Source organism: Hemicordylus capensis, chromosome 13 (assembly GCF_027244095.1).
Source record: "Hemicordylus capensis ecotype Gifberg chromosome 13, rHemCap1.1.pri, whole genome shotgun sequence".
Taxonomy (NCBI): Eukaryota; Metazoa; Chordata; class Lepidosauria; order Squamata; family Cordylidae; genus Hemicordylus; species Hemicordylus capensis.
The window spans coordinates 19,281,954-19,295,575 of record NC_069669.1 but is presented as its reverse complement, the minus strand read 5'-3'; the positions used below and the strand labels follow the sequence as shown (position 1 = coordinate 19,295,575).

Here is a 13,622-nt window from a genome sequence, read left to right as displayed (position 1 = left end):
TCCAGGGCGGTTTACATTAAAACATAGATAGAACTATGGTACTGCCAAATTACATGATCTGTGAAGAAATGAGAGAGTCCGAAGGATTCCTTTTGAAGTCTGTGACATGAGCAGAAGTAAAAGAGAGCCATTTTGTAATATTTTTATTTATTTATTAGCAATATGCATATGCCACCTTTCCACAATAAAGTTCACAAAGCAGTTTACACAGTAAAAGGAATGAGAATAGGGTTCCCTGCCCCAAAGGGGTTCACAATCTAAAGAGACAGAGAGAAACGCCAGCAACAGCCACGGGGAGAAATCCTATGCTGCACTGGATAGGCAGAGCTGCACTCCCACTTCAGAGCCACCACTGTTCCCTCTAAGGCGTGTGCACGTGTATGTGCTCACAAGTTTTTGGATGTCCACACAGGAAGGCCCCACTCTGAATGCAGGGGCACACACACTGCCTTGATATTGCCGCCCAGAACAAAATTCATTCCGCACAGAGATGAAAAAAATTAGAGAGACCACTGAGAGCCACCACTTCAAAAAGGCGACTCTTTGCCCAGTTAGCTGGGATTAGTCATGTGCTTGTTCCACTTTGCTAATGGGCTGCAGTCGAACAAGTGAACACTCCGATTTGACTGTGTAATTTGTACTGGCACAATTCACTGGAAAGAATCTACAGGAGCTGAAACAGGATAAGCAAGGCTCTGAAAATTTTTGGATTTTTTCCCATTGGGTCACTATGTCTTCCGACAAAGTTCATGGTGGTAATGGTAGTTGCTCTCTAGAGTTAGCGAATTAATGCCAAAGTCTGCTGTTCTGGGGTTCCAATGAAAATTCACTGTCTTCAGTACCGTAAGTGGCAGAGGAGAGAACTAAAGTCAAAGTGCACTCAAATGGGATAGATCAGAAACACCACACAATGGATATGCATCTCAAAACTTTGAAAAGGGGAAAGGTCATGATGAGACATGAATAGCACAGACTATTGTGGAATGGTGTGGAAAGAGTCAATGCTCGCTTACCTATGGTGCAGTTGGTTGTGATTTTTCTCCGCTTGGGGTTGTGTCGAAGCAGCTCTAACTCTCGTTTGGTTGGCTCCCATGTTGAATACTTCTCTCCAATACCTGAGTAATTAGAAGAAGTGGAGGAAATAAATTTAAAGGGGTTGCCCGTTAAAAATCAAGACAGGTATATTGCAACAACAGCACTGTACATTAAGTTGGATTCAATACACACACACCACCACAACAGTTGGCTTGCCTTTTCCTACAGAAAGGGAGCAATTGACCTTCACAATATGTGCCCATAAACATGTGCTAAAAGCACACAAAAGCAGCTACTTGTATAGAATTCCTATCTGTTTCCAAGTAACCGTTCTCCCTCCTGTCCCTTTCCCCAACAATGGATAGGGGAAAAACCTCCAATTAAAACCACAACAGCAGATTGCCCTTCATGCTGGAATTTTGTTTCAAGCAACTGTGCCAATTGTGCTCAGATCTGTTCAATAAATATGATCAACCTAGCAAAAGAAATCCAACTTTCTAGACACTATGGACTTACTATTTAAAAGTATAGTGCAGAATTAGATATATAAACTCATGTGCTATTAAGCAGTATACTGTATTCCCTAAATCACACATTTCAGCATGTACTGATGTAGGGTTCCATAGCCCCAAATCTGTCATTAGGGACTGCTTCATAGAAAATATAGGTCAGGATCCAAAGAACTGTAAAGCAAGTTTTACAAGTATAGACTTGTTTTTCTCAGCTAACAGCCTACTATGCATGGAAAAACAGCTTTTGAAACCAAGTGGACTTTTAAAAATTAGTTTTGGTGGTCAGCTTTTAAAAAGGGTCAAAGTTTCCATTGGCCTATGCAAACCCCTTGGGTGTCCTCTTCGGATTGAGGCCATAGACTTCAGTAAGTTGAATACTCCTAAAAAATAGTTAGGTGCACAGATTCTTAAAGTCCTAAGCTGAAATAAAATCCATCATCCTTTCTGAAGGGAAGGAAGAAGTTGGTCATCAGAAAAGGCGCAGTGGGGAAGCAACCTGCCTAGACGGCTGTTGGTTCGAATCGCCGCTGGTGTGTTTCCCAGAATATAGGGAACGCCTATATTGGGCAGCAGCGATATAGGAAGATGCTGGAAGGCACTATCTCATAGTGCACTGGAGGAGGCGGCAATGGTAAACCGCTCCTGTATTCTACCAAAGAAAACCACAAGGCTCTGTGGTCTCCAGGAGTCGACACTGACTCAATAGCACAACCTTTCCTACCTTTATGGACTAGATCCACGAACCAGGGGGGCACCTAGTTTTGCTGTTGGAGATGTGAAGAGAGCAATCAAGATCTGAGAAGTGACCCAATGAAGCCAGAATTGCTGTGCAAGGCCAGCGGCAGTTATTCACAAAAGCTTTGGGGCATTATGATTAACCTCTGTTTTACAATGATGCCTATTAAAGTCAATTTTATTCTGTGCACAATGCACAGTCCTGAGAGCACCAACACAGAAAATAAATGATCAGGTACCATGAATTACGCAAGAGGTTAAAGCAACGGTGAGTATGGCCAGATGGGTGCCTTTCAAAAACTGCTCTTATCTAATGCTACTCACCCAACATGTGAGACACTTTTACCCAATGGTTTATTCTTTGTTTTAAACTTACATTCTGCTTTGGGTATTATTTTTACACCAGAGTACAGGGTGGAGGGAAGTCCAAGTAAATAAATGATCTTCCAATAATGGAACAGAAAGGGGAGCCCGCTGTTCATTTTCTCAAAATGTGGACAACCTCATGCCCCCTTTTTCTCCCAAGATTGTTCCTGACATTCAATGTAAAAAAAATCACCCCAGAAAATAAAGGGAGAAATTAGCCTCCATGAAATATTAGATTAAACAACAACAGTGTCTTGAATACACTGTACAGTATGCACTTGCAATGATGAATGAGGCGCCATTACAAAAGACACCTCCCCCCCCCGCCAAAGAAAAAACCACCACCCACAAGAACTCCACTTTGCCCGAAGCTTCTTTGGGGCGTCTTCTGTAAAGCTTTTCAAATTGCCCTTTAATGTGTATCATATTTACTATTGGAGCTCATCCGCTCACACAAACTACTACTGCTCTGTGTGCAAGCCTTATAAATCACATGCTACAGCTAGCATGACAGAGTCAATTTGGTATAGCCTGTCAACAGGATTGATTAATAAGGATGTCAAGACAAAACTATGAATTAATGCCCAGTATGTACACAGTAAGCATGTATTTGACATGGAATGAAAACATTCAGAATCAGAATCCCAACTTCCATGCAGATCCATGCTTAATTTTATGCTGGAAGTAGTTCTTTAGACCCCAGGCCATCACAGGCACACAAAGCTAAGTATGTGTACCACTGGATTAATGCCCCAATACTTAATTGTTTCCCCCTGAACTCAGTCGTACTATTAACAAATTTAGTTCCTCCATAGGAAAGGGGGTGATGCAATTGAATGAATGAATGAATGAATGAATGAATGAATGAATGAAATAAGCAAGCAGAGAATAGGCTGTGTGCAGCTTTAGATAAAGCTCAGAACATCTAAGTTTCCTTGGAAGAAATATAAGCAGCCCAGGTGCAACTCTGAAATATTCGTGAATATGGATGCCAGTATTTCTTCAGGTGGACAGTTACCCTTTCAGGCTTAAGACAATTACGCATAAATTCATGCATATGTTGAATTCCCTCTGAGTTAACCATCACGACAAGTGGTCTGAAACCCGGGTCAGAGACAGTGGGCTAGTTCAGACAAGCCACATTTTGCAGGATCATTAATGTGGTAGCAAAGAGCGGAGAGTTTGCCTGTATATCCCCCCACCCCCCCGCGCAGAGCTGCAATGACAGAATCCTGGTTTAACCACAGCTCTGTGCCTCATCCCAGGAGCTGCAGTTTAACTGTGATTTACAAACCAGGATATCAAATTGGGGTTTATATGGCTCTTTTAGGAGCATTGAAAACACTTCACATAAATCATCTCAATAATCTTTGCAACCATTCCTACATTCAGTCAGTATTATCTTCATGTTGCAGACAAATGCTAGAACCTGAGAGAGAGTGAAAGGCGCCTAGCAAGTTCATGACCTAGGCATGATTTGGTGGGGATCTCCATGCTCACACGTGGCACACAATATGAACATACACTACTCTTCTGCGCTTAGATTCTAGTTTTTAAAGTGTGTTAGAAGAGCTCTCATAGCAAATGGTTAATAAGGATTAGGCTTGATGCTACCAGGCAAAGCAAAACTATGATCATCAGCAAGATGCATAAGAGAACAGATAGCTCAACATTTTCATTCCCCTTTGTGTTATGGAAAAAATACTCAAAGTCACAGGAAACCTCCAACATTAAAATGTGTTCCAAACACACCTAAGTTGTATGTTAAACTACACTGACTTCAATAGAATGTGGATGCATGTTTAGCCCATGTCTGTGATTCCAGACTACATGTCCACAACTTAAATGTCTTGCACAGCTCAATTACCTCTTGGACCAATGTTTTAACCTGTTTGATGGGTAATTGCTAGACTAATAAACCCAGGATTCAAACACGCCTTCCCAGATATTTGCAGTTAGCTAGTCTCCTGCACCTTTCCCTTGAAGCGCTTGGGCATAAGGTATTTTATGCCACGGTTCTGAAATGCATTACTATCTTCCCCTTCCTCTAACAGAACTACTTCAAAATAAGGTGTCAAAAGCTTACACCGAGAGATGGGGAATGATCAGCAATATTTGTTACACAAGAAAAACTGCTATGGCAGGTGTTAACAGTACTTTTCTTGGAGCAACTGGGCCTAGATTTAAGAGATTCTTTAAAAGTGGCTCAGATTGGCCAAAATAATCTCTACTTTCCCTTCCACCCCCAATATGGGAGTACTTTAGAGCAGCTCAACCATGGGACAGTCACGCAAAATTAAGCTTCAGCACATGACTCTCCAATACACAGCCTTGTAGTAGGAACAGCAATCTATTTCAAACCCTGGCATTTTAAACCACAACTCTTGTCTTAAAATGGCAGATAATCAGCAAAGGGACGCTGGTTAGTAAAATGCGTCGCCAGCTCACACTTCTTACCTGTCATTGTACACTGGTAGTGAGAAACCATTGTTGGGGTGAAGGCTAAAAAAGAAAAAATTAGGGAAAGCAAACTGAATAACAAAACAAATGTGTGTACATATACTTGTGTGTTAATATCTACAGATTACACATACTGTATGTGTCAACAAAAGCATGTGCTTCTAATGCTGGCACATTCTAAGAGATCATCACACATGAAAAAGTGGCACTTGATGTGTGAGGAAGAAGTTCCTTTCCTAGGTTATGCACTATGCTCAGAAAAGAATAGATTTACTCTAGCTGATCTTAATTTTTGCACAATCACAACGAAAAGGTTATTTTGTTGAAAACAAACTTAAGTTTGACAACAGAATTAGTGAGGTGTGCATAACAAATAGCCTAGCCCCTGAAGAGAAAATTTACATTAGTCTCTCCCACACCCTGCACTGATGTCCCAAACAGGGGGTCTCTCCACCATATTGGTATCTACCATTGACAGGTGGGAGGGCCAAGTAGAACTAAGAACAAAAGTGAGCATTCATTTAGGCAGATACTTAAAGAAAACCAAACCTTGTAGCTTCCAAGCTTTCCGTTGTTCTTCTTTGGCAATTTGTTCCATATCTTTGTCGTATATGTAATCTTGACACATAAAGCAGTATATACCCCCATACAAAAGGTCTATGGCTGCAGAAACAAAAGGAGGTCGGGGGAGCAGGGAGAAGAGAAAAAGAGATACATTTAATTTTTTAAAAAAAATTGGATTTCAGGATCGTCTCTCCTTTCCACAACAAGAGGTGGGAGGGAGATACCAGTTAATCTGTCACATCACAAAATATGACGATAACGACACAAATATTTCTATATTGCTCTTCAACAAAAGTCCCCAAAGCGGTTTATATAGATATAAATAAATAAAATGGCTCCCTGTCCCCAAAGGGCTCACAATCTAAAAAAGAAACATAAGATAGACCAGCAACAGCCACTGGAGGGATGCTGTGCTGGAGATGGAAAGGGCCAGTTGCTCTCCCCCTGCTCAATAAAGAGAATCACCACTTTTAAAAGGTGCCTCTTTGCTCAGTTAGAAAATTTACGGCAGCTCCTTTTCTATTGTCAAGAAATTTCAGAGAAATTAAGCAAACAGTATTTAAAATTCTCATGTGGTGCACAAATGTTGTATAACAATGAATAGGATTCGATTTAAAGTCCGTAAAATCATCTAGTTACAGCTGGAATTAATTATCAGTTGTAGTATAGCAATGTATTAAGTTTAATACTGTAGACCAGGCATCCCCAAACTGTGGCCCTCCAGATGTTGCTGAACTACAACTTCCAGCATACCCAGCCACAAAAAATTGTGTCTAGGGATGCTGGGAGTTGTAGTTCAGCAACATCTGGAGGGCCGCAGTTTGGGGATGCCTGCTGTAGACTAATAATGCAATAAGTCCAACAATGTCAACTTCAATTGAATGATTATCTTATTAATGTTTTTTCTGGATTCGTTAGAGAAGACAATAAAGTTAGACGGACTGATATGTTTTAAATAATATGTGATTCAACTTTTCTTGGTAGTTAAGAAACATTGATTTACATAGACTCAAATGTTTAACAAAACACTATGCCTATTCTCCCCCTCCAACTGCAAGTACAGCAGACTTCTAACAAAAACTAGGACCTAGAAAATAATGCTGTTTGCAAGTTAAAAAGGCATTTTATTAACCTTAGAGAGGTGGGAAAAGGCTGTGTTCTAGGAATTGGTAACAAAACCAGGCTAGTGACAATATGTTTACTGTATTTGTACAGGTTGTGTTGAAAAATTATGATGTTCACGATGCTTCTAGATCCTACACATTGTGTTCAACATGCATACTGCACTCTTACTACAATCAAGAACCCAATGGCCGGGGGCGGGGGCGGTGTTTGGTGTCTCATAACAAAGTATTTCTATATTGCTGTGTGTAGATATAAAAGCAGAACTAGAAAGCATTCTTTGGTGGAAAATGAAAGAAATCTATCCACAAGCAAGGCTCAAGTTAGTTGTCAAATATTTAATATCGCTGGAAAGCAAGTTCTCCATTAGTGTTCTTATGTGAAGCAGCTTCCTGGGCAGGGCACCAACCAGGGCTTCTTACAAGTGCCTTAGGTCCCAAACTACTTGAATCTGTCGAGACCAGAACCAGCCACTTGAACCGACCCTGGAAACAAACTGGTAAGCAGTAGAGCTGGTGAAGAATTGGTGTAATAAGGTCCAAAAGAGGAAGCTCCCATCCGAATCCTTTCTATTGCATTCTAGATCAACTGAAGCTTCCAGACCATCTTCAAAAGCAGTTCCACATAAAGTGCATTTCTGAAAGCTAACCTGGAAGTAACAAGTGCATGGATGATCAAGGCCAGGTCTCGTTTCTCCTGGTAAAGGCACAGATGGCAAACAAATCAAAATTGTTTGGGGAGGGAAGCACTCTTGTCACCGGGGCATCTAGGTGCATCCTCACTGTTGCTTCAGAGAAAATGCAACCCCATCGTAAATAGGCTGGACGTCTGGATCAGGATCATCAGAATTCAAAACCAACAAATGCTTCAATCTTGTCTGAAATGTTTCAGCTTACCTACCCACATGCAAAGCCACCTAATGGCGCAACGGGGAAATGACTTGATTATCAAGCAAGAGGTTCCCAGTTCAAATGCCCGCTGGTATGTTTCCCAGACTATGGGAAACACCTATATCAGGCAGCAGTGATATAGGAAGATGCTGAAAGGCATCATCTCATACTATGCGGGAGGAGGCCATGGTCAACCCCTCCTGTATTCTACCAAAGACAACCACAGGGCTCTGTGGTCGCCAGGCGTCAAAACTGACTCAACAGCGCACTTTACCCACATGCAATCCAAAACTTCCCCCAGACACCAATACAAGGCAGCCTACATAAGCCTCTTTAGAAACTTCAAACTCTGACACATGAAGGGCTGCTCTAGCATCCTCATCAGCACATGCTAATTGGACTAAGACTGGTGCTCTAATCACACAAAAAGGTAAGAACCCAAGATCCAAACTTCCCAAAGGTACAGGTGACTGCTACCATTCCAATTCACTTTACAAGTTAATACCTTACTCCCTGGCCAACACTGGAATAATTAAGTTGATGACAAGACTAGAAACAGAAGCCTAATTCACACTGGAGGTACTTGTAAAAGTAAGCAGTCTCAATTATAAGCCAGGTAGACCTTTTTATGCAATGATTGTATGAATTAAGAGCTCGTCGATTCTTAAATGGAGCTTAAATGAAAATACTAAAGTTACAGTCACTACAAGCTACAATACAGCCTTTTGTTTCCTCTCACCTTGTTTTCAGAATGCCTAGTGAGAAAGGATTATACTAAAATGAGAGTCGTAAATATCTAGTTTCCCTTCAAATCTCCAGCTATAGCAGATCTGGGAACCAGAGGACTTAGTGTATACAAAAATATGAGCAGCTTCTAACAATATCTCATATTAGATTTCCCAAGGAGAGGTGTGAAAGAGAGGCTGTTCTTCCAACATAGTCAATAACCTGAGTTATGAGAGCTGCTCGAGACTATTCATAAACTTTGCTTTTAAAAACAGACTAATTTTTAGGTGTCACCTCTGTGTTCTGAGTGTTCCTTGCCACTGCTTCTCACCTTAACACCAGTTAACTTATTTGGATGTTAATCTCCAAGATGAATGTGTTTAGTCTGCATACTAAATTTCTTATCTCTGTCATTCTTGCCACAGTCAGATTATATAGGAAGGGAAGAATTTTAATGAAAAATGCCAATTTTAACTACACGGCACAGAATGCCGTACTTGCTTGTATAACAGTTACATACAAGTTAACTGTTGCTATAGCAATAGGGTGGGTGGGTGGATGTCAGGAGCCTTACAAAGCAATATCTGAATGTTATATTTTAAAATAAAGCCTCGGTTTTTAAAAGTGTGTTTATTTTAACCATTTATATATTCTGCTGCGCAAATTTCACTGTAAATCAAAGCAACTTTTGTAATTACAGTTTAAATGGGAAAACAGTGCTCACAAACGCAGCATCCACAAAGTACTGCTTTACTCAGAACTGCTGTACCAGGAGGTTTGAAGGGGCAGTGGTTATTTACGTTTCTCAATTTATTATAATCCTATCTAACGGGGGGGGTGTTATCTCCTTGTTTTCTGAATTCCTAGTTATATAGGATTATAATCAAACAAGAGGCTGTTTTGTGGCTTGTAGTTACTATAACTTCAGTATTTTAAATTCATTTACTATCTATTAGTTCTTAAATCAGTGATTGCATAAAAATACATGAATAGTTTATAACCGAGGTTGCTCACCCTTATAATTGCCTGTGAAGTGAGCTTACCCGACAGGGCTGTTCTCATGGCCATTAAATGGGTAGGACAGGCATCCCACCCAGCTTTGGGAGATGTGTGTGCTCCCAATTTCCGGTCATCTGTGAATTAAAAGCTAGGCTAGAGAAGAGGAAGGAGAGTGTGGGAGGTGGGTGCAGGCTCCGATGGCGTCGTCCCACCCAGCACCTTTACCCAGCGTATTACCAAGGTAGGAAAAAACATCATCAGAGCCTGCACCCGCCTCACACACCATCATTTCCACCTCTTCTGACCTAGCTCTTACAAAACCAGAAATCAGTAACATGCACAGCTTCCAGAGCTGCGTAGGATGCTTGTCCTACCCAGGTAACAGTTGTGAGAACAGCCCTCATGCTTATGGTGATGGGTCCATAACCTGCATCAAGCCTTGGAAACGTTTTCTGCAAGGCAGAGAAAGCTTCATTCACAGACATCCCTGAAGCAGCCAATGAGATGGTCTCAAAACACCTTTGATGTAGGCCAACAACAAACTTCATCTGCACCTACCCATTCATACCTAAGCAACTGTCAGAATTTACCCAAGCATTTAATGCCAGAACTGGCTGCAAAATGACCCCCAAGGCACAGAGGTGTTTGGGTTGTGCCTGCAACTGTCTCTCTTCTGGAGCCACAAGCACTGCAGAGCCCAACTTAATTTAGAGCAGGGTGGATAAAAATCAATGATTTTTTTAAAAAAATTGAATTTTTTTTATTTAAATTGGATTTTTTTAAATAAAATGCTTTTTGAGGAAAATATATTACCATCCAAAGGTTATTCCATCATGAAATAAAGATTAGTTTTTTAATTATGTAGAATAAGGCTGTATATGTTTAATTTTTTTGGTAAATAAATTCCATTAATCCATTCACAATGTCATGCTCTTCCAGAGGTTTTTGTAAGATTATTGGGCAGTTTCTCTGCCTACAAGATATTATCACAGATGCTTGGTTTACTTTTGCAGTTCTCAAAACTGAATTTGACTCAGCAGAGATCACATGCCTCTTCTTCACAGCAAAAATGTTATGACATGAACAGAGTTGAGAAAAAGACCTTAATCCTATTGTTCTACAAACCTATGAATACAGAATCAACCCCTTCAGTGCTAAGTTTCAAGAAGTTCAGTGAAACAGAATAGAAACAATATTTTTCTGATTGTTTGGAGTGGAATAGATCTGCACAAGAAGAAAGTGAAACTAAGTGTGAGGAGGGAGGGGCAAGCAGACAAGCAGTACAAAATGAAAGTGAAACTTTCTGAGCACAATACTGCATAGCCAGCCACAGACAGACAAGTCTTTGGATCTTTTTGTGTGTATGACCTGAGGTTTATCACATTCTTTCCTTGGAGGAAAAAACCTATAATGGCAGCAGGCCGTAAAAGAGACCCAGTTTGGCAATATTTTAATGAAGTTCCTTTACCTATCGGTAAGGCAGGCATGCGTGCAAAATGCAAACACTGCAACAAAGAAATGCAAGGCCTGGTGGCCCGAATGAGGCAACATCATGAGAAGTGCTGTGATGAAGATGACCAAAGAAACACATTTGAACAGGCAGGATCTTCAGGTTGGTAAACATTTTTATTGAATCATATAATATTTCTAAAGACTGCCTTGAACTGTCATGTTTGAGCAAAATTATATTTCTTATTATTACTGCATGTTACTGTCATTTGGTACAGTTATGAAGAAAAGCAAATATTCCTTTTGGGGCAATGCTGTGTACAATAAGCAGAAATTGTATAAACAATAAAATAACAGCACTGACTTTTTTGTTTAGGGGAATTCATGGATTCTGGAAACTATCCACCTTCAAGATCACCATCCTCCTGTTCTACAGTTTCAGAGTTATCCATCCAGGATAGTGCTTCATTAGCATCATCATCAGACACCCACAGCCACATATCACTATCACCTAAAAGAAAGAAAAAATCCTTCCCTCCTGGAATCACCATAGATAAGTTTGTGATAAAAACTAGCAGATTAGAAAAAGAGTTAATTGATGAAAAAATTGCCCAGTTTGTTTATGCAACGAACTCTTCTTTCCGTCTGACTGAGAACCCACATTTCATTAATATGGTTCAGTCACTGAGACCAGGATACAGTCCACCCAGCAAAGCAGATGTTGCAGGGAAACTGCTGGATAAAGTGTATGACAGAGAAATGGAGCAATGTGCAACAGCTCTGGAGGGTAGAATTGTTAACCTAAGTACTGATGGGTGGAGTAATGTCCACAATTATCCTATTGTATGTGCTTGTATAACAACAGAAGAAGGGAAAGTCTTCCTTGCACAAACAATTGATACGTCAGGAAATGCACACACAGCAGAATACTTCCAAGAAGTGGCAGTAGAAGGTATAACAACATGTGAACAAAAATTCAAATGTCTAGTACGCAGTTTGGTCACAGACAATGCTGCAAATGTATCCAAGATGAGAAGAAATTTAGAAGAGCAGGAAGGGAATACAAAGCTATTATGGTTGCAGTGCTCATTTGCTGCACCTCTTAGCCAAAGACTTAAGTGTTCCAGAAATAAAGACTAATGTTGTTGAAATTGCTAAATACTTCTGTAACAATCACTTTGCTGCAGCAGCTCTGAAAAGGATGGGTGGAACCAAGCTAACGCTCCCACAAGATGTTAGATGGAACTCTGTGGTGGACTGTTTTGAGCAGTATATCAAGAACTGGCCTATTCTGATGACAGTTTGTGAACAAAATCGAGATAAAATAGATGGCACTGTCACGGCCAAAATCCTCAACATTGGGCTTAAGAGAAATGTTGAACATATGCTGAGCATCCTGAAACCCATCTCTGAATCTTTAAACAAAATACAGAAAAACAGCTGTTTTATTGCTGATGCTGTTGAAATTTGGAAGGAACTGAGTGAACACTTAAAAACAGAACTACACATGGACAGAATTAAATTACAAGCATTAAAAAAACGAATGGGACAAATACTGTCTCCAGCTCATTTTTTGGCAAATATTGTCAATATCCAGTACCAGGGTCAAAACTTAAGTGCTGAGGAAGAGGAGTTAGCTATGACATGGGTATCCAGCAATCATCCATCTGTAATGCCAACTATAATAAACTTCAAAGCTAAGGGGGAACCATTCAAGAAATATATGTTTGCTGAAGATATTTTAAAGAAAGTCACACCAGTGAACTGGTGGAAGTCACTTAAGCACTTGGATTTAGAGACTCTTCAAGTAATGATTTCACTTTTAACAGCAGTAGCTTCTTCTGCAGGCGTTGAAAGAATATTCTCTTCCTTTGGACTCATTCATTCTAAATTGAGAAATCGTTTGGGACCCGATAAAGCAGGAAAGCTTGTTTTTCTTTTCCAGATTATGAACAAAGAAGAAGATGAAGATGACGAGTGAGCTACAGAGGACAGTATTTAAGTTTTTCATGTGTAGGCTGGGCTGACAGTCTAAGTTTCTTAAAATATATATATTTTGTTTAGCCAAATTAGTTAACAAACATGGATGTTTGTTTAAGCAAATAACATATGCTGTAATGTTATTGTTTCAGTTGAATAAATCTATTTAAATTGTTATTATTAAGGTAATGATTATTTTTCTCCTTCCTAAGTACAACAGAAAAGTTGTCCAAATATGAATGATTAACCTATTAAACTGGGGGGGAAAAACTAATATGAAAAGTTGTTATTCTAAAAATCTTCATCTACTTGCATATTAAAGTTATACTAGCAAGAATTAGTCTTTATGTAGAAAACTATGCTTTAAATCAAGCCTTACTGACTAGTGATTTAAATCGTGATTTAAATCGTGAATTAAATCAGTTTGATTTAAATCAAATCCACCCTGATTTAGAGATACTGGGGGCAAGGGGAAAATTTTCAGAACAGCCACCTTCTGTTAGATAAGTCTATTTTTTGCACATTTGCAGTGTGTGCATTCTATAGTCAATGTAATATGAACTCCTCATATGCATAGTGGGATATGGTACAAAGACACATTTGAATAGGCCAGGATGTTGTGGGTGCAATCTCCTTAAAAGAAACACGTTGTTTGTGGTTCTATTCTTCTTCATGCTTTTCTGTGTCCTCTGCTCTCTCAGGGACATGGGAGGTTGCTTTCTGGCATTTGTAATCAATTCTTTCTCCAAGGAATTCTGAATAGTTTTAGCCCAACAACCACCTT

General features: G+C 39.9%; 1 protein-coding gene across 4 annotated transcripts in view; it reads right to left on the bottom strand.

Moving 5' to 3' along the window:
• The window catches only part of USP22 (ubiquitin specific peptidase 22), a 149,432-nt gene that overhangs the window by 78,837 nt on the left and 56,973 nt on the right, over window positions 1-13,622 (bottom strand). For 3 of the 4 annotated variants that reach the window (XM_053276434.1, XM_053276435.1, XM_053276437.1), the window contains exons 3-5: window positions 5,658-5,771; window positions 5,106-5,150; window positions 1,014-1,115 (exon numbers count right to left, since the gene is read on the bottom strand). In XM_053276434.1, coding sequence (XP_053132409.1) covers window positions 1,014-1,115; window positions 5,106-5,150; window positions 5,658-5,771 — 261 coding nt within the window. The remainder of the gene's footprint in view (window positions 1-1,013; window positions 1,116-5,105; window positions 5,151-5,657; window positions 5,772-13,622) is intronic. The other variant, XM_053276436.1, reaches the window with a different exon arrangement.